This window comes from Rattus norvegicus, chromosome 20 (genome assembly GCF_021556685.1).
Source record: "Rattus norvegicus strain SHRSP/BbbUtx chromosome 20, alternate assembly SHRSP_T2T, whole genome shotgun sequence".
NCBI lineage: Eukaryota > Metazoa > Chordata > Mammalia > Rodentia > Muridae > Rattus > Rattus norvegicus.
In genome coordinates this window covers 4,426,157-4,438,434 of record NC_141553.1, presented here as the reverse complement: position 1 = coordinate 4,438,434, position 12,278 = coordinate 4,426,157, and the positions used below count along the sequence as shown (strand labels likewise).

The following is a 12,278-nucleotide window of genomic DNA, read 5'->3' as shown; positions in this document are numbered from 1 at the left end:
CCTAGAAGTCACATCTACTTTCTAGCTTCTCCACTGGCATCCTATTCTCTCCTGGGAAAACCTTTCCAAGTTTTCTGTTTACAAAGGTGTGCTGAGAAAAGCACACACCTCTGGGGATGGACTCATTCCCACTCACTTACCTCCAGCTTACCAGAACTGATAGTGTTGCTACCCCGTCGGTGGGTGGGTGGGTGATAGTGGGTTAGGGGCTGAGGGGGGAGCCCTGAGGGGTTTGCAAACATATATGAGGACTGCCAACTCTAGCTAACTACCAAGATAGAGGCTCCATAGTCCCTTCCTGAGGCCTGACTTACTCATAAAACTCCTACTCCCTGGTACCCATCCTGAACCCAGCAACCATAAGAATACACTTAGCCATCTACCCTTACCCACCTTCGGTTTTTGGGAGAGGGCCAGCTCCTCTTATCCCCTCGTCCTGGGCCAGTCCGTCCCCCAGGGCCTGCACCACCACCTCCACTACTGCCACCACCGCCAGTCTTGCCCCCAGCGCCTGGGCGCCGGTTCTGACGATCCATGCCTGGCCGCTGACTGGAGAAGCTCCGCTTGCTCAGATCCTTGGCTCGCTGACTCAGGTCTCCACGAGACATGGTTGAAATGCCTGGTCCGGCCCCACCTGAATTGCCCCCAGGAGTCCCCACAGCTTTAGAGGTTATAAGTGCTGCTGGGGGAGTCTCCTTGTCACCCCGGCGCTCACTGGCAAAGTCGCTGCTCTCTGATGCAGTCTCCCATTCCTCATTGGCTTGGTCTGAGTTCTGGTTTGACAGATCAGGAGACTTAGCAGCTGTGCGGCGAGGGGGTGGGGGAGCTGCGACTGTGGCCAGCGTCTCCGTGGGTGCAGGGGTGGAGGCTGGAAGGGTTAGGGGAGGGGGCTTGCCATCGGTGCCTCTGGCAGCATTTTCCCGGTCTTGTTTCAGCCTTCGGAAACGCGGTGGTTTGTCCTGCTGCTGAGCCCTGCCATGTCGCCTCCGCCGGGGTCGCTCCCCGTCTTCCATGCCCACACCCATGTTGCCAGCTCGGGACATGGGGGACAGAGGCCCTGAGATCAGCTTCTCTTTCAAAGGCTCCTTATTTTGGGGCAAAGGACCTGTTGGAGGTTTCTTTGGAACCAGGGACTTGGCTGGAGGGCTCCAGCCAGAGCAAACAGGAGGGGGCCGACCCCCACCTCGGCCACGGCGCGATGGCACTCCTCTGGGAGTGAAGACACGACCACCTCGGGCAGTGGAGAATCGGGCTGGGGCTGGTGATGGGGGAGCTCCTGGTTGTGGGGGGGCAAGAGGGACCTGAGCTAGCACTCCCTCCTTGGGTGGAGGGGCTTCCTTGTCAGAGGGTGCCAGGTCACTCTCATGAGTCTCACTGCCTGTTTCAGAGCCACGCTGGCGACGTCTCTTGGGGATTTCTTCATACTCTGAACCCTCACTTCGTGTCTCACTGGCAGTGCGGCCTCGGGGAGCAGAAGGGTGGTTTGTTCCTCCTGAACCACCCCCTCGTCCATCGTCTCCTCGAAACTCTCTGTAACTTCGGAATTCACGGCTCCGGGCTCCCCGACCCCGGCCCCCATAAGTTCCCCGGAAACCCCTTCCTCTGGCAAAATACTCGCCTCTGCCCCGACCACGGCAAGACGTAGGGCCTACTCTTTCATAGGAATAGTCCCTTCGAAGTCTAGGCGCAGGAGACAGGTTCCCACCCGCTGGGGTTTCTTTGGGGCCCACCTTGCCCTTAGCTGTCTTGAGTGCATCTGGCTTTGGGGCCTTGGGGGTTTCATCCCCTGGTTCTAGGGACTTAGGAGGCAGCTCATCCGCTTTCACAGGGGGTGGTGGCTTCTTTATAGGCCCAGCTCGGCGAGGAGGGACACCAGGGTCCTCTGGAGGGATGCCACGTCGACAACTGCCTGGCCGGGGGCCCCAGCGAGTCTCAGTGCGATTCTCTCTGCGTGGTGGTGGTGGGCCTTGGCCTCCACCTCCAACTCCTCGGGCAGGCTTTCTGCCTGCTTCTGGCCCGGACAGCTGTGCTGGTTCCTCCTTGGGGGGTTCCTTCTTGGGTGGTGGAGCTTGCATCTTGGCAGCCTCATCATTGCCTGGAGGCCAGGGTAGTGGACGGGGTCCTGGGGGAGCTGATTCTTCCAGAGGGAATCTCGAGATTGGGGGCCCAGGAGTTCCATTCTCTGGGAAACCTGGATAATTAGCCAGATAAGGTGGGGGGGGAGGTACTGGAGGAGTCTCGCTCCTGAAGAGAAATAGAAAAGTTTGTTATGAGGATGAGCACAAGCAGAAGAGAATGAAGATTTAGACACTCCTTCCCCGTGTACCTTATCACCTCAGATAACCCCACTACTCTCAGGCCTGCCCGGTTGCTCCCTAGCAACTCACCTCAGACTCTTCTCCTCCTCATCTGCTGCCTGGCGCAGTGGTGAGGTAAGAGGGCGAGGATCGGTGGGTGTGGTGGTAAAGACATCTCCTACCCAGGCCAACTTGGGGTCCACTGGTGGGGTGCCCCGTTCCCGTAACAGAGGGGGTGCATGGCGTTCAAATGGCTCTGAGCTTGAACCCCCACTGTCTGAGCGTTCCCGGGGAACCAGGCCTAAGAAAACAAATCACCATCATGGGCCTTCCATGCCAAAAGCACCTGTGTTGAGAGCAAGCAGCACCCACAGCTCCTGTTCTCTGAGGGTTTTGCCTTTCTCGAGAAAACAAGCCAACCACTCAGCTTTCCTATGAAGTAACCAAGCCCCACGAATAAGATGCCCAATGAAGGATCACTGCTCACCTCCTCTCCAAACTCGGTCTCACAAGACCCTCTAAGTGCTAAGCAGATACACCACCATGTTCCCTGGCTATCCCGTTACACAAAGACACATTCCCTCCTGGGACCAAGGAGGTCACCAGCACTCCCATGGGCCCGTACCAGAGGGATGCACACCAGGAGGGTAGAAGTCCAGAGGGGGCCGGCCCTGGAGAAGCCGAGGGTCCACGTAAGGAGGAATCATCATCCAGCGGGGATCAAAGTTCATCGGAGGCATCGGTGGGGGCCGGCCCAGAGCACCTGGGTACAGGGCTTTGGGAGGTGGGGGCGGTGCCTGTGGGGCAGGTACAGCTCCCAGGGTCACAGGCTGTGGTGGTGATGGGGGCACTGGGGCAGGAGGGGCAGTGCCTTGTTGTTGCTGCTGCTGCTGCCACTGCTGCTGCTGCTGCTGCTTCAGGAGCTGCTCCTGCAAGGATGGAGATAGGATGGAAAGGTCACCATAGCCTTACCCAAGGGCCTCCATCTGTCCATCAGTACAGAGGACATTAAGGCAGTGACATGACAGAGATGGGATGGAGGGAACTGTGCTACAACACAAAGACAAACCCAGGCCTGAAGACATGGAAGGGCAGTGAAGAGCCAGAACAGCCCCCAAATGGAAAGACCTTGGCTTCACCTGTTGCTGCCGCTGGAAGCGAGGTGGCAATGACTTCTGGTATTTGGGATAGCCCAAGCCCTGACTGGGGGGCTGGCGAGTGGGACCAACGCCATCACCCTTGGGTTCCACCTTTGGGGCTGGGGGTGTGGTAGGTGCAGGAACCTCTTCTGGTGGTTCAGGACCCTCTTTTGAAGGCAGTTGGGGTTCCACTGCATTGAAGAACAGAGTGACTTGGCACATCACAACAAATACCCCAGAAATTCCACCCCCAGTTAAAGTATTCAACAAAATACCAATCCTATTAAAAGCCATAAAAGTACTTTAAAGCCTCAAGTATTCCTGTGATACTACCAAAAAAATACAAAAGCAGAAAATAGTAAAGTTTTGTTCTACACAATACTTTAGATTCTCTTTCCACACATCCCACCACTCACAGAATTCAATAAAACTTGTCACTGTCTCCTACTGACATCCATCTTCAGTACCCGGTATCCCCTTAAGCCTAGCAGCAGAGACTTGACACCCAGTAGACCCTATTCCTTTCTCCATACCTGGGCTGGCTTCGAAGCTGCCACTGCTGGTGCTACTGGCAGTGCCACCCCCACTCACCGGAGTGGGGGCTGGAGGCCCAGCCTGAGTGGGGGCGGACTGCACGGGAGGGGCGTGTGCTGGCTCCTCAGGGTCTTTCTCTGGGGTTGGGGTTGGGGTTGGTGTTGGTGGCAGAGCTGGAGGTGTAGGGGTCTCTTTGGGGACTACAGGTGGTAGAGCCGGGGCAGGAGGAGTAACAGGTGGGGCTGCAGGCTCCGCTTTGAGCCGCTTGTCAGGTGCCCCGAACTTTTCATCAAGACGCTTAAGTTTCTCAGCACAGGCTGCCCGGCGCTCCTCCTGCATGCGTCGCTCTTCCTCTTCTCTGCGTCTTCGGGCCCGTTCCACTGCCAGGGAGATCTCTGAGGAAGATTGCTTTCGACGCTGTCGCCACGCCTCATCCTCATCTTCAGGTGCTGGGGGTTTGCAGGGAGGACCCCCTCGATCCTGGAAATGGGCAAACCCAGCAGGCCAGGCATGTCAGTCATTCTACCTTCTACTACCTCTTTCAAAGACCAAACAACTGTCTATAGCTACAGGATAAGAGATCCAGGCCCTGGAATTAATGGTCTCTGGATGAAAACAAACTCCTCACCCTTGTCTCTGTTCCTTTTTTTACTATGGAGACCTAAACATGCAGGCCTTCCTTCCCAGCATCACAAGCTCATATCCCCAACTCCCCTAGAACCAAAGGCTCCCAAACTTTTCTCAGGTACAACCCTAGTCCTACCCTAACTTCCTGTCACTACCTTCAATTATTCAGTTGATGCCCGCCACAGCTGACACTCTCAACCCCGAATTGTAGATACTCACTGGGTAGTCCCCAGGGGGCCCCCAGTTCCCGACGGGCCCCCGGTGAGGTGGAGGTGGGGGAGGCTTTGGGATAGGAGGAGCAGCTGGCTCTGTCTCTGAAGGCCGAGAGTTCTCTGTCCAGGCTGTCTTGGGAGGGGGCAGTTCGCTGCCAGGGGAGGTGCCCTTTTTGCCATCTGTCTCAGGTTCCTCACCAGCAGCTGACTGGGAATCCTTGCTGTGGGCAGATCACAGTATAACTAAGCTCTGCTATACCCAGCCCTTCAATGAGGCTATGACACCACAAGAAAAACAGCCCCCTCCTCAGTGCCCTAACTCACTGGCCCTCAGCTCCCTCCTCGTCAGAGTCTCGCCCATCTTCCTCATCGCTGAACTTGAGCTTTTCAGTGTAGTCAACCTCCTCGTGGGCCCCTGAGGTAAAAGAAATTGACATTAAAGTGAACTAAGCAGTGTGCTCTCCCATCCCAGATAGCAGCTAACAGTCTGGAATTACAAACAGCGGTCAATGCTAACTGTCCTCACTCGTCCCACGTCCTGTCGCCCTCATTCCTTAGTACTTGGCAGCACTAAGCTTCCTATCATTCCCTCTCACGCCTGTCTTCCTCTACATGACCCACCATTTCTTCACGGTTTACTTTTGAGGATCCAAATATTCATATTCACCTGCCCAACCATCATCATTTTCCTGGTCCAATTGGTCAAATTCTTTGAGATTATCTTCTTTAAGAATAGAAGGCCGACCCACAGGCTCTACAAGGCGCATTGGTGGCCCTGAGCCCCGGGGGCCCGCCACACGGGGAAAACGGCTGTGTATTGGGAAAAGGGGGCAATGTTAAATACAGCATGTAGCAGAATCAAACAAAACTGAACCTCATGGCAGAAAAACCATTTCTTCCCAAGTAGCTCCCCGTTTCCCCCCAAATAACCCAGAATTTGCTTACTTACCTGGGCCCATCAGGAGTCGGGTATCTGTAAGGCCCCTGGGGTCCATAGGGCGGAGGAAATGGGAGATATGGGGGATACATCTGCAAAGGCCCAACAACAGCTGCTTAGAGGGATACATAACCTGCCAGCCCTTAAACATCTCATCCTCCCATCCCCCTATCTCACTAGGGTCTACTCTCTGTGTCTTCTATAGACTAAGTCCTAATTCTTAGCACTCTGGCCTTTTCAGTGCACCACTCAAGTAACAGAGCCAAACTCACAAAGGGCGGCATCATTCCGCGGTAGGGAGGGAACTGGGGTGGGCCTGAAGGCTGCAGCCCACCCCGGGGATCATGACCATGATGAAGTTTGGAGTCCGGGCCCTCCAGTTCATCAGGGCCACGCCCACCTCCGTCCCTCCAAGTTGTAGAATCTGTAGTTTAGAAATGCAAAGAGGGAGGAAAAGAAAAGTTACCACTGATTTGGGCCAAGTGAACATGCAAAAAGATGGGGAAGAGCACGAGTAGTCAGCACACAGCTCTCCCACAGAACAGGCGTGATCCTGGCTACAAGGCAGCCACACACTCACACAAGGCAGCCACTCACTCTGGGGGCGGAGGCTTGGTCCGGGCCCAGACGACTGTTCGGCAGACTCCCTTTCCTTGGCAGCCTTGTCCTGGTCGCCAGCCGCCTGCAGGGTCGGAAATTCCTCTCGAGAGAATCGCGACAGTAGGCTTGATGCCCTTCCACCTGTTGAAATGGGGGTGTACACCAAACAGGGGCTCACTTCCTGAACATGTACATAAAAATGGAAAGCTCTAAATCCTGGGCGATCTGGACACAAGACAAAGGATCTCTCCTGAAGGGATGCACGTCCCCTGCCTCCCACATGCTCCAACACTGCTGCCCTCACCATCTCCATGGGCTCCATGGGTGACACTGGCCTGTGCCCAGGACTTTACCCCGCTTGGAACCGAAGGAGTGTTCTGGAGAAGCAAAGGTAAGGAATGGTCATGAGGAGAGAAGAGTAAGGGTCATTCCTCCTCCTCCGACCCCTCCAGTTCCCCAGGTACCTCGGGGGCTGTTGGGGGTCGTTTCGGCTGGTTGGAGGCAGGCGTCTGTGAAGCCGGCAGTGGCTGCGATTCCGGCGGCTGAGCGGTTGAGGCATCGGAACTGGGATGGCAGGAATGGAAAAAGGTCATCCAGAGTGGGAGATGCCACTTCCTCAGTACTCTAACTGGCACAAAGCTGGAACTGACCCTAGCCTAGCACTACTATCTATAAATACTAGAACAAAAGAACTGTCCCACAGGCCTTGACTTCTCTCCATCTAAGTTTAAGGCTTCATTTCTTTGTCATCTATCAAACTAGATGCAGAAGGAAGGTGTTTCTCTCTTTATCTCTGGATGAAACAGACCAGGCCTTAAACTACTCCCAAATTCAGAGACTCCTCAGGTTCCACAGGCCTCTGTCTACCTCTTGGGGTCGGACTGCTCCTGTTTGCTTGCCCATCCTGTTCCGTCTTTCGGCACTAGTGAGACATTGGGGTCATTGCCTTTGTTCTCGGCTTTCAGGCTTGGAAGGTTGGCTGGGGGCGGCATACGCCGGGCAATGGCAACTTTTCCGAGACTCTGCAGGCCATGTCGAGGGGCAACTGAAGAAAAGGTTGAGAGAAAGGGTGAAATAGGCCCATCCACAGATCCCATTTAGACAACCCTCCCACCTTTTCACTATAGGAGTCTCTCAAAAACCATTCCATCACTCAATAATCTCTAAGCTCAACATAATCATCGTCGCTCTGTGGGATGGTTGATCCTGAGCCTGCGGTGGGCAAGCTGGTCCCAGACCTTTCCAAACCCACCACATTTCTTTGCCTCCGATTCTTACGTGTCCAAGGACAGGGAACCCAAAACACGCCTTTGTAGGAGGATGACCTGTGTTTTACCCAGAGCCCAGTACCCCCTTTAGCCCTGAAGATGAACTGAGGTCTCCTGTGTTCCTCTGTTCTGTTTGTTGACTTTGTTGAAGAGCTCTAAATCCTACACCCCACACATGCTCAGCCTGCAAATATCAGAAACTTCTTTGTGGGACCCTCACCGGCGGGTTTCTGGATCTCTAAGGACTTGCCCTTATACGTATCAAACAGGTTGAGCGAGGAATACTTCTTTCCATCCTTCCCCTTGGCAGTCGGCCCCGAGCGATCGGACATTGCGCTGGAAGCTCATTGAGTACGTTGGGTCCTGCAGGCACCTCCCCCAAAACGAGCCGGTGCCTGTGGGCCAGAGAGTAGTGAGCTCAGGTTCTGCCCCTTTCACAGACAAAAGCCTAGAAGCTCTCTGCATTCTCTTTAGGGGCCAGATATGTGGCCCTCTAGCTTGTGTAAACTACTACGGTCTCTTAAGCAACCACAATCCACTCAGCTTCCACAGCCACAGTCCCTTCTCCCTGATTATCCTGACAAAGAAAACCAAATAACAACCTGGTATCTTCCAGATCTATCCTTTGTGCCACCTTAGAAATGGCAGCCAATCCTTCACTCCTCCAAAATAACTTCAGAGCTATATGATAAAATTAAACAACCAAGTCAAAGCCCCAGAGAAAACCAGAACGAGGCGCACAACTCCATCCAGCAAGTATGAGAACTTCAGATTGCCAACCTATTAGACACCAGCTCCCTAATCACGCCCCAGGGCCCTGTGTCCCAGGTTCCATTCCCAGCAGCCTTAAGTCCCATCTGGGGAGGTTTGAAGGAAGGTATGCTGGGAGCTTAAGGATTTTTATGAGCTTGCTCTGCCAGACCGGGAGCTGGTGCCAGCATAAACCTTACTAAACAACAGGGGCTCCACACAGTCCCAAGCTGAACAAAACCCCTGTATGCAGAATACTCCATCTATTCCTTAACTAGCCCACCTTGGCTCTCGGAAACAATTCTGCTTACAGAAAAGAAATAGAAAAAAAGAAAAGAAAAACATACTAGTGGACCCAATGTAAAACTGAAGGAAAACACAGCATAATGGAGCTACCTAAAATACCCTGTAACCATGGGCCAGACAGCAGAGGGCCAAAACGAGAAGCAACTACAATTTTTATCCTCATCCAATCTCTTCGTAAGCAGTCATTTGTTTCCTTAACAGCCCTTACTCGCCAGGCAGGCCAAACTCTACATCTTAGTCCGTTCTAGAGTGACCAGGCATTCATTTGTGGGTGGGAACAGTGTGAAAAGGAGAGATGGGAGATAGCAAGAAAGCATGCAGGCCTAGGATGAGAGCCAAAATCGGGGAGAGAACTTTACCACGAGCCAGAGGCAAGAAGAGGGGGGCTGCTCTATAGGCAGGCACTTAAGGAAGCCAATCTGAAATCTACCATGAAAAGGGAAAAGAGCAGAAGTCGCGGAGCAGACGGATTTAAACAAATACGGAGAGAATCAACGAGGGAGCAAGGAGGGAAGCAAGGACGGCTGAGCAAGGCTGGGAAGGCGGCAGTGTCAAGGGAGCTCGGGAGTAAAGAGGAAAAAGACAGGGCTATCGGGAGAAAAGGGAAAGCAGAGGCTTGGGGAATGCAGAGAGGCAAAGATGCTGGGCGGAAAGCAGGGCTCCAGAATGGGAGTGACTCAACGCGAAGACCAAGAAAGGAAGGGAACCATAGCGCCGGGTGGTAGTAAGGGCTCCAGGAATCGGGAGAGACCCTCAAAAGGGAAGGCTACAAGCGGCGGAGGGGCCACAGCAGGCCCGCGGGGCCGAGGGCGCGACGCCCGCAGGAACTGCGGCCTGGAGCGCGGTCGCGGCCTGAGGAGAGGGCTGCTCGGCTGCAGTCGGCCCCCGGCCCTCCACAGCGGTCTGGGAGCGGCCGGCGCAGGCCGAGGGGGAGGGGCAGGCCGGCGGCAGGAGGACAAGATGGCGGCGGCTGATGGCAGCTTCTCTCCCGGCCCGCCGCCGCCGCCGCCCCGCGCCGGAAAGGGCGTCAGCGCCCCGCTCGTCCAGACTCACCTGGCCGGGTGCGTAGGGGTCCGGGACCCGGGTTTAGAGGCTTCCCGGGGCGGATGGCGGCGGGGCGGGGGCGGATGGCGGCGGATGGCGCCGCGCTCGGCTCCTCCCGTCTCCCTCGCTCACTCCGCGGCTGGGCTCCGACTAACGGCCCATCCGGGCAACCGCCGCCCCCGGGAGCACCCCCCACCTCCCGCCTCCCTCAGCGGCTGGGCACGCCCCCTGATTTGCATAGGGGCGGAGCCCTTCTTTCTGACCCCTCCGCTCTTCAGGGCTGTCCCTACTTTAAAAAAATAAAGGCAGTGTGTGGATGATATTTGCATAAAGGGGAGGGACTTACAGACGCTAGGACGCCGGTTGGCTAGGGAGACGCCTTGGCGTCGGCAGTTGAGACGCGTAGCCCCGGCGGAATGCCGGGCCGTTGGGGCGCAGAATTTACACGACGGATGGTGGGAGAAAAAGGATGCGCATGCGTGTTGCGTCCGCGGAATGGGAGCGGAGACGCAGGAAAGGGATGCTAGGCCCCGGCCACTCTCAGCAGAGGAGACGGGAAGAACCGCGACAAATGGAAGGGATTAGCTAGTCAAGGGCGGGGTTACATAGACCCTGGAAGAATTTCAGGTCTGGTGTCCATTCCGGAGAGGTAAACGCGTCAGGGAGGCGGGGCTTTCTAGTTATCAAATCACGTCATGCAAATGAAGTGGATAGACAAGCCAATCAAAGGGCCCACAAGAGTGTATCATTGACTTTCTTCGAGTAGGCGTTCTTCGAGTGGGTCTGGGTATTTGCATAATATATGCAAATAATTTGAACAAAGACAAGGAATGACCTACTACTCTTCCAAATTTTAGCAGCAAATAAGTACGGCGGACATTTGATATTTAATTTTATGCTCAGTAATTTTCAAAAGCGGGTTTTTATAGTTAATGCTCTTTCAACAACGAGTTTCAGTTTTTTGTTTTTTTTCTTTTCTTTTTTTCGGAGCTGGGGACCGAACCCAGGGCCTTGCGCTTGCTCTAAGCTCTGAGCTAAATCCCCAACCCCATGAGTTTCAGTTTTAAAGGTAGTACTGTTTCCCTCTTTGTTTCTCAGTACTTGACTGTAGAATCCTTTGCCTCTCACCACACCTACTACCCACTCAGCATTTTCGTGTTAATTTTTATGTATATTGGTGCACTGGCCTTTACAGGGTCTCCCCCAGACACTTTTTTTTTTTTTGAGACATATTCTTTCATCTTTTAGTGAATCTTGACACTTGGGTGGGTGAGCGCAGATTCCATATGGACTAGACAATGAGCTCCAGCGATCTTCCTGTCTCTGCATCCTGGTGCTAAGTTACAGACACAGTGATCCGCCCAGCCTGTATACGGGTACAGGATGTCCAAACACAGGTTCTCGTGTTTGCATAGCAAGCATTTATTCATTTTTATTTTATTTATTTTTATTTTTATGCATATTTACATAGATGCATATGTACCAAGTGGGTTCTTGGTGCGGAAGAGGAGGTCAGAACAGAATGTTGGATCCCTTTGAACTAGAACCTACTGGTGGTTGTGAGCTCCCAGGTTTAGGTGTTGGGGATCAAATCCAGGTCCTCTGAAAGAACAGCAAGGGCTGAGCCATCTCTCCAGTGGCCATCAGTAACAGCTTGATGTACTAGAGACACTCACAGGATATTGTAGAGCAGCCTGATTCTGCTGGTGGGAGCAGGTTAAAAGATATATGGGGAGAGAGAGAAGGGGAGGGGGAAAGTAGAACTTGGCATCCACAGTAATTCCAGTGCTGCAGAGGCAAGAGACAGGTGGATCCCCTAGGACTCCCTGGCCTGCCAGCTATGCTACTCTCTTAGGCGAGTGCAAAGCCCATGAGAGAACCCATCTCAAAACCACACACACAAAACCAAGGTGGGCATAAACTGAGAAACGACAGCCGGAGTTGACCACTGGCTTCCATGTGTCTGTCTGTCTCTCTCTCTTTCTCTTTCTCTCTCTCTCTCTCTCTCTCTCTCTCTCTCTCTCTCTCTCTCACACACACACACACACACACACACACACACACAACACACAGAGAGGGAGAGAGACTGTGCGAATCTCTGTCAATTTTGAGAGATATTGAAACTGTAACGCTGCCTGGTGTCAAGGGTTGAAGGATCCTGGGCTCACCTACTAGGAAGCTGCAATTCCAGTTGCTACCAAGGGTTGAAGAATCCGGATTCCCCTCTCTACCTACCCAAGAACTACACTGAGAGCTTTACACTAGAGGGCGCCATTGCTGCAAATTATAGTTCAGGTATAGGAGAGACGATGAATAGAAGAAGCAAACAAAGGTCTGTGTCTAGATGAAGAGTTAGCAGGACACAGTTAAGAATTAGCATGTGGGGCTGGAGAGATGGCTCAGAGGTTAAGAGTCCTGTCTGCTCTTCCAGAGGTCCTGAGTTCAATTCCCAACCACCATATGGTGGCTCACAACCACCTGTAATGGGATCCGATGCCCTCTTCTGGCCTGCAGACATACGGGGAGGCAGAACACTATATACTAAATGAATAAATCTTTTTAAA

At 53.8% G+C, this 12,278-nt stretch overlaps 1 protein-coding gene, 1 long non-coding RNA gene and 1 other non-coding gene across 14 annotated transcripts in view; 1 reads left to right on the top strand and 2 right to left on the bottom strand.

Annotated features, from left to right (window-relative positions):
- Window positions 1–10,374, bottom strand: part of Prrc2a (proline-rich coiled-coil 2A) — a 20,904-nt gene extending 10,530 nt beyond the window's left edge. For 8 of the 12 annotated variants that reach the window (XM_087597005.1, XM_087597012.1, XM_087597007.1 and 5 more), the window contains exons 1-16: window positions 9,724–9,866; window positions 7,835–8,009; window positions 7,214–7,391; window positions 6,811–6,910; window positions 6,651–6,723; window positions 6,344–6,487; window positions 6,019–6,170; window positions 5,759–5,838; window positions 5,477–5,619; window positions 5,134–5,224; window positions 4,817–5,030; window positions 3,970–4,450; window positions 3,437–3,627; window positions 2,923–3,226; window positions 2,388–2,598; window positions 394–2,244 (exon numbers count right to left, since the gene is read on the bottom strand). In XM_087597005.1, coding sequence (XP_087453131.1) covers window positions 394–2,244; window positions 2,388–2,598; window positions 2,923–3,226; window positions 3,437–3,627; window positions 3,970–4,450; window positions 4,817–5,030; window positions 5,134–5,224; window positions 5,477–5,619; window positions 5,759–5,838; window positions 6,019–6,170; window positions 6,344–6,487; window positions 6,651–6,723; window positions 6,811–6,910; window positions 7,214–7,391; window positions 7,835–7,946 — 4,325 coding nt within the window. In that variant the 5' untranslated portion in view covers window positions 7,947–8,009; window positions 9,724–9,866. 12 annotated transcript variants of the gene reach the window in all.
- On the bottom strand, window positions 7,534–7,667 carry LOC134478792 (small nucleolar RNA SNORA38). Its single transcript, XR_015646045.1, has one exon. It is a non-coding gene; the product is annotated as a small nucleolar RNA SNORA38 (small nucleolar RNA).
- Window positions 10,106–12,278, top strand: E230034O05Rikl (RIKEN cDNA E230034O05 gene like). Its single transcript, NR_002154.1, is given in 3 exon segments — window positions 10,106–10,363; window positions 10,963–11,683; window positions 11,790–12,278. It is a non-coding gene; the product is annotated as an RIKEN cDNA E230034O05 gene like (long non-coding RNA).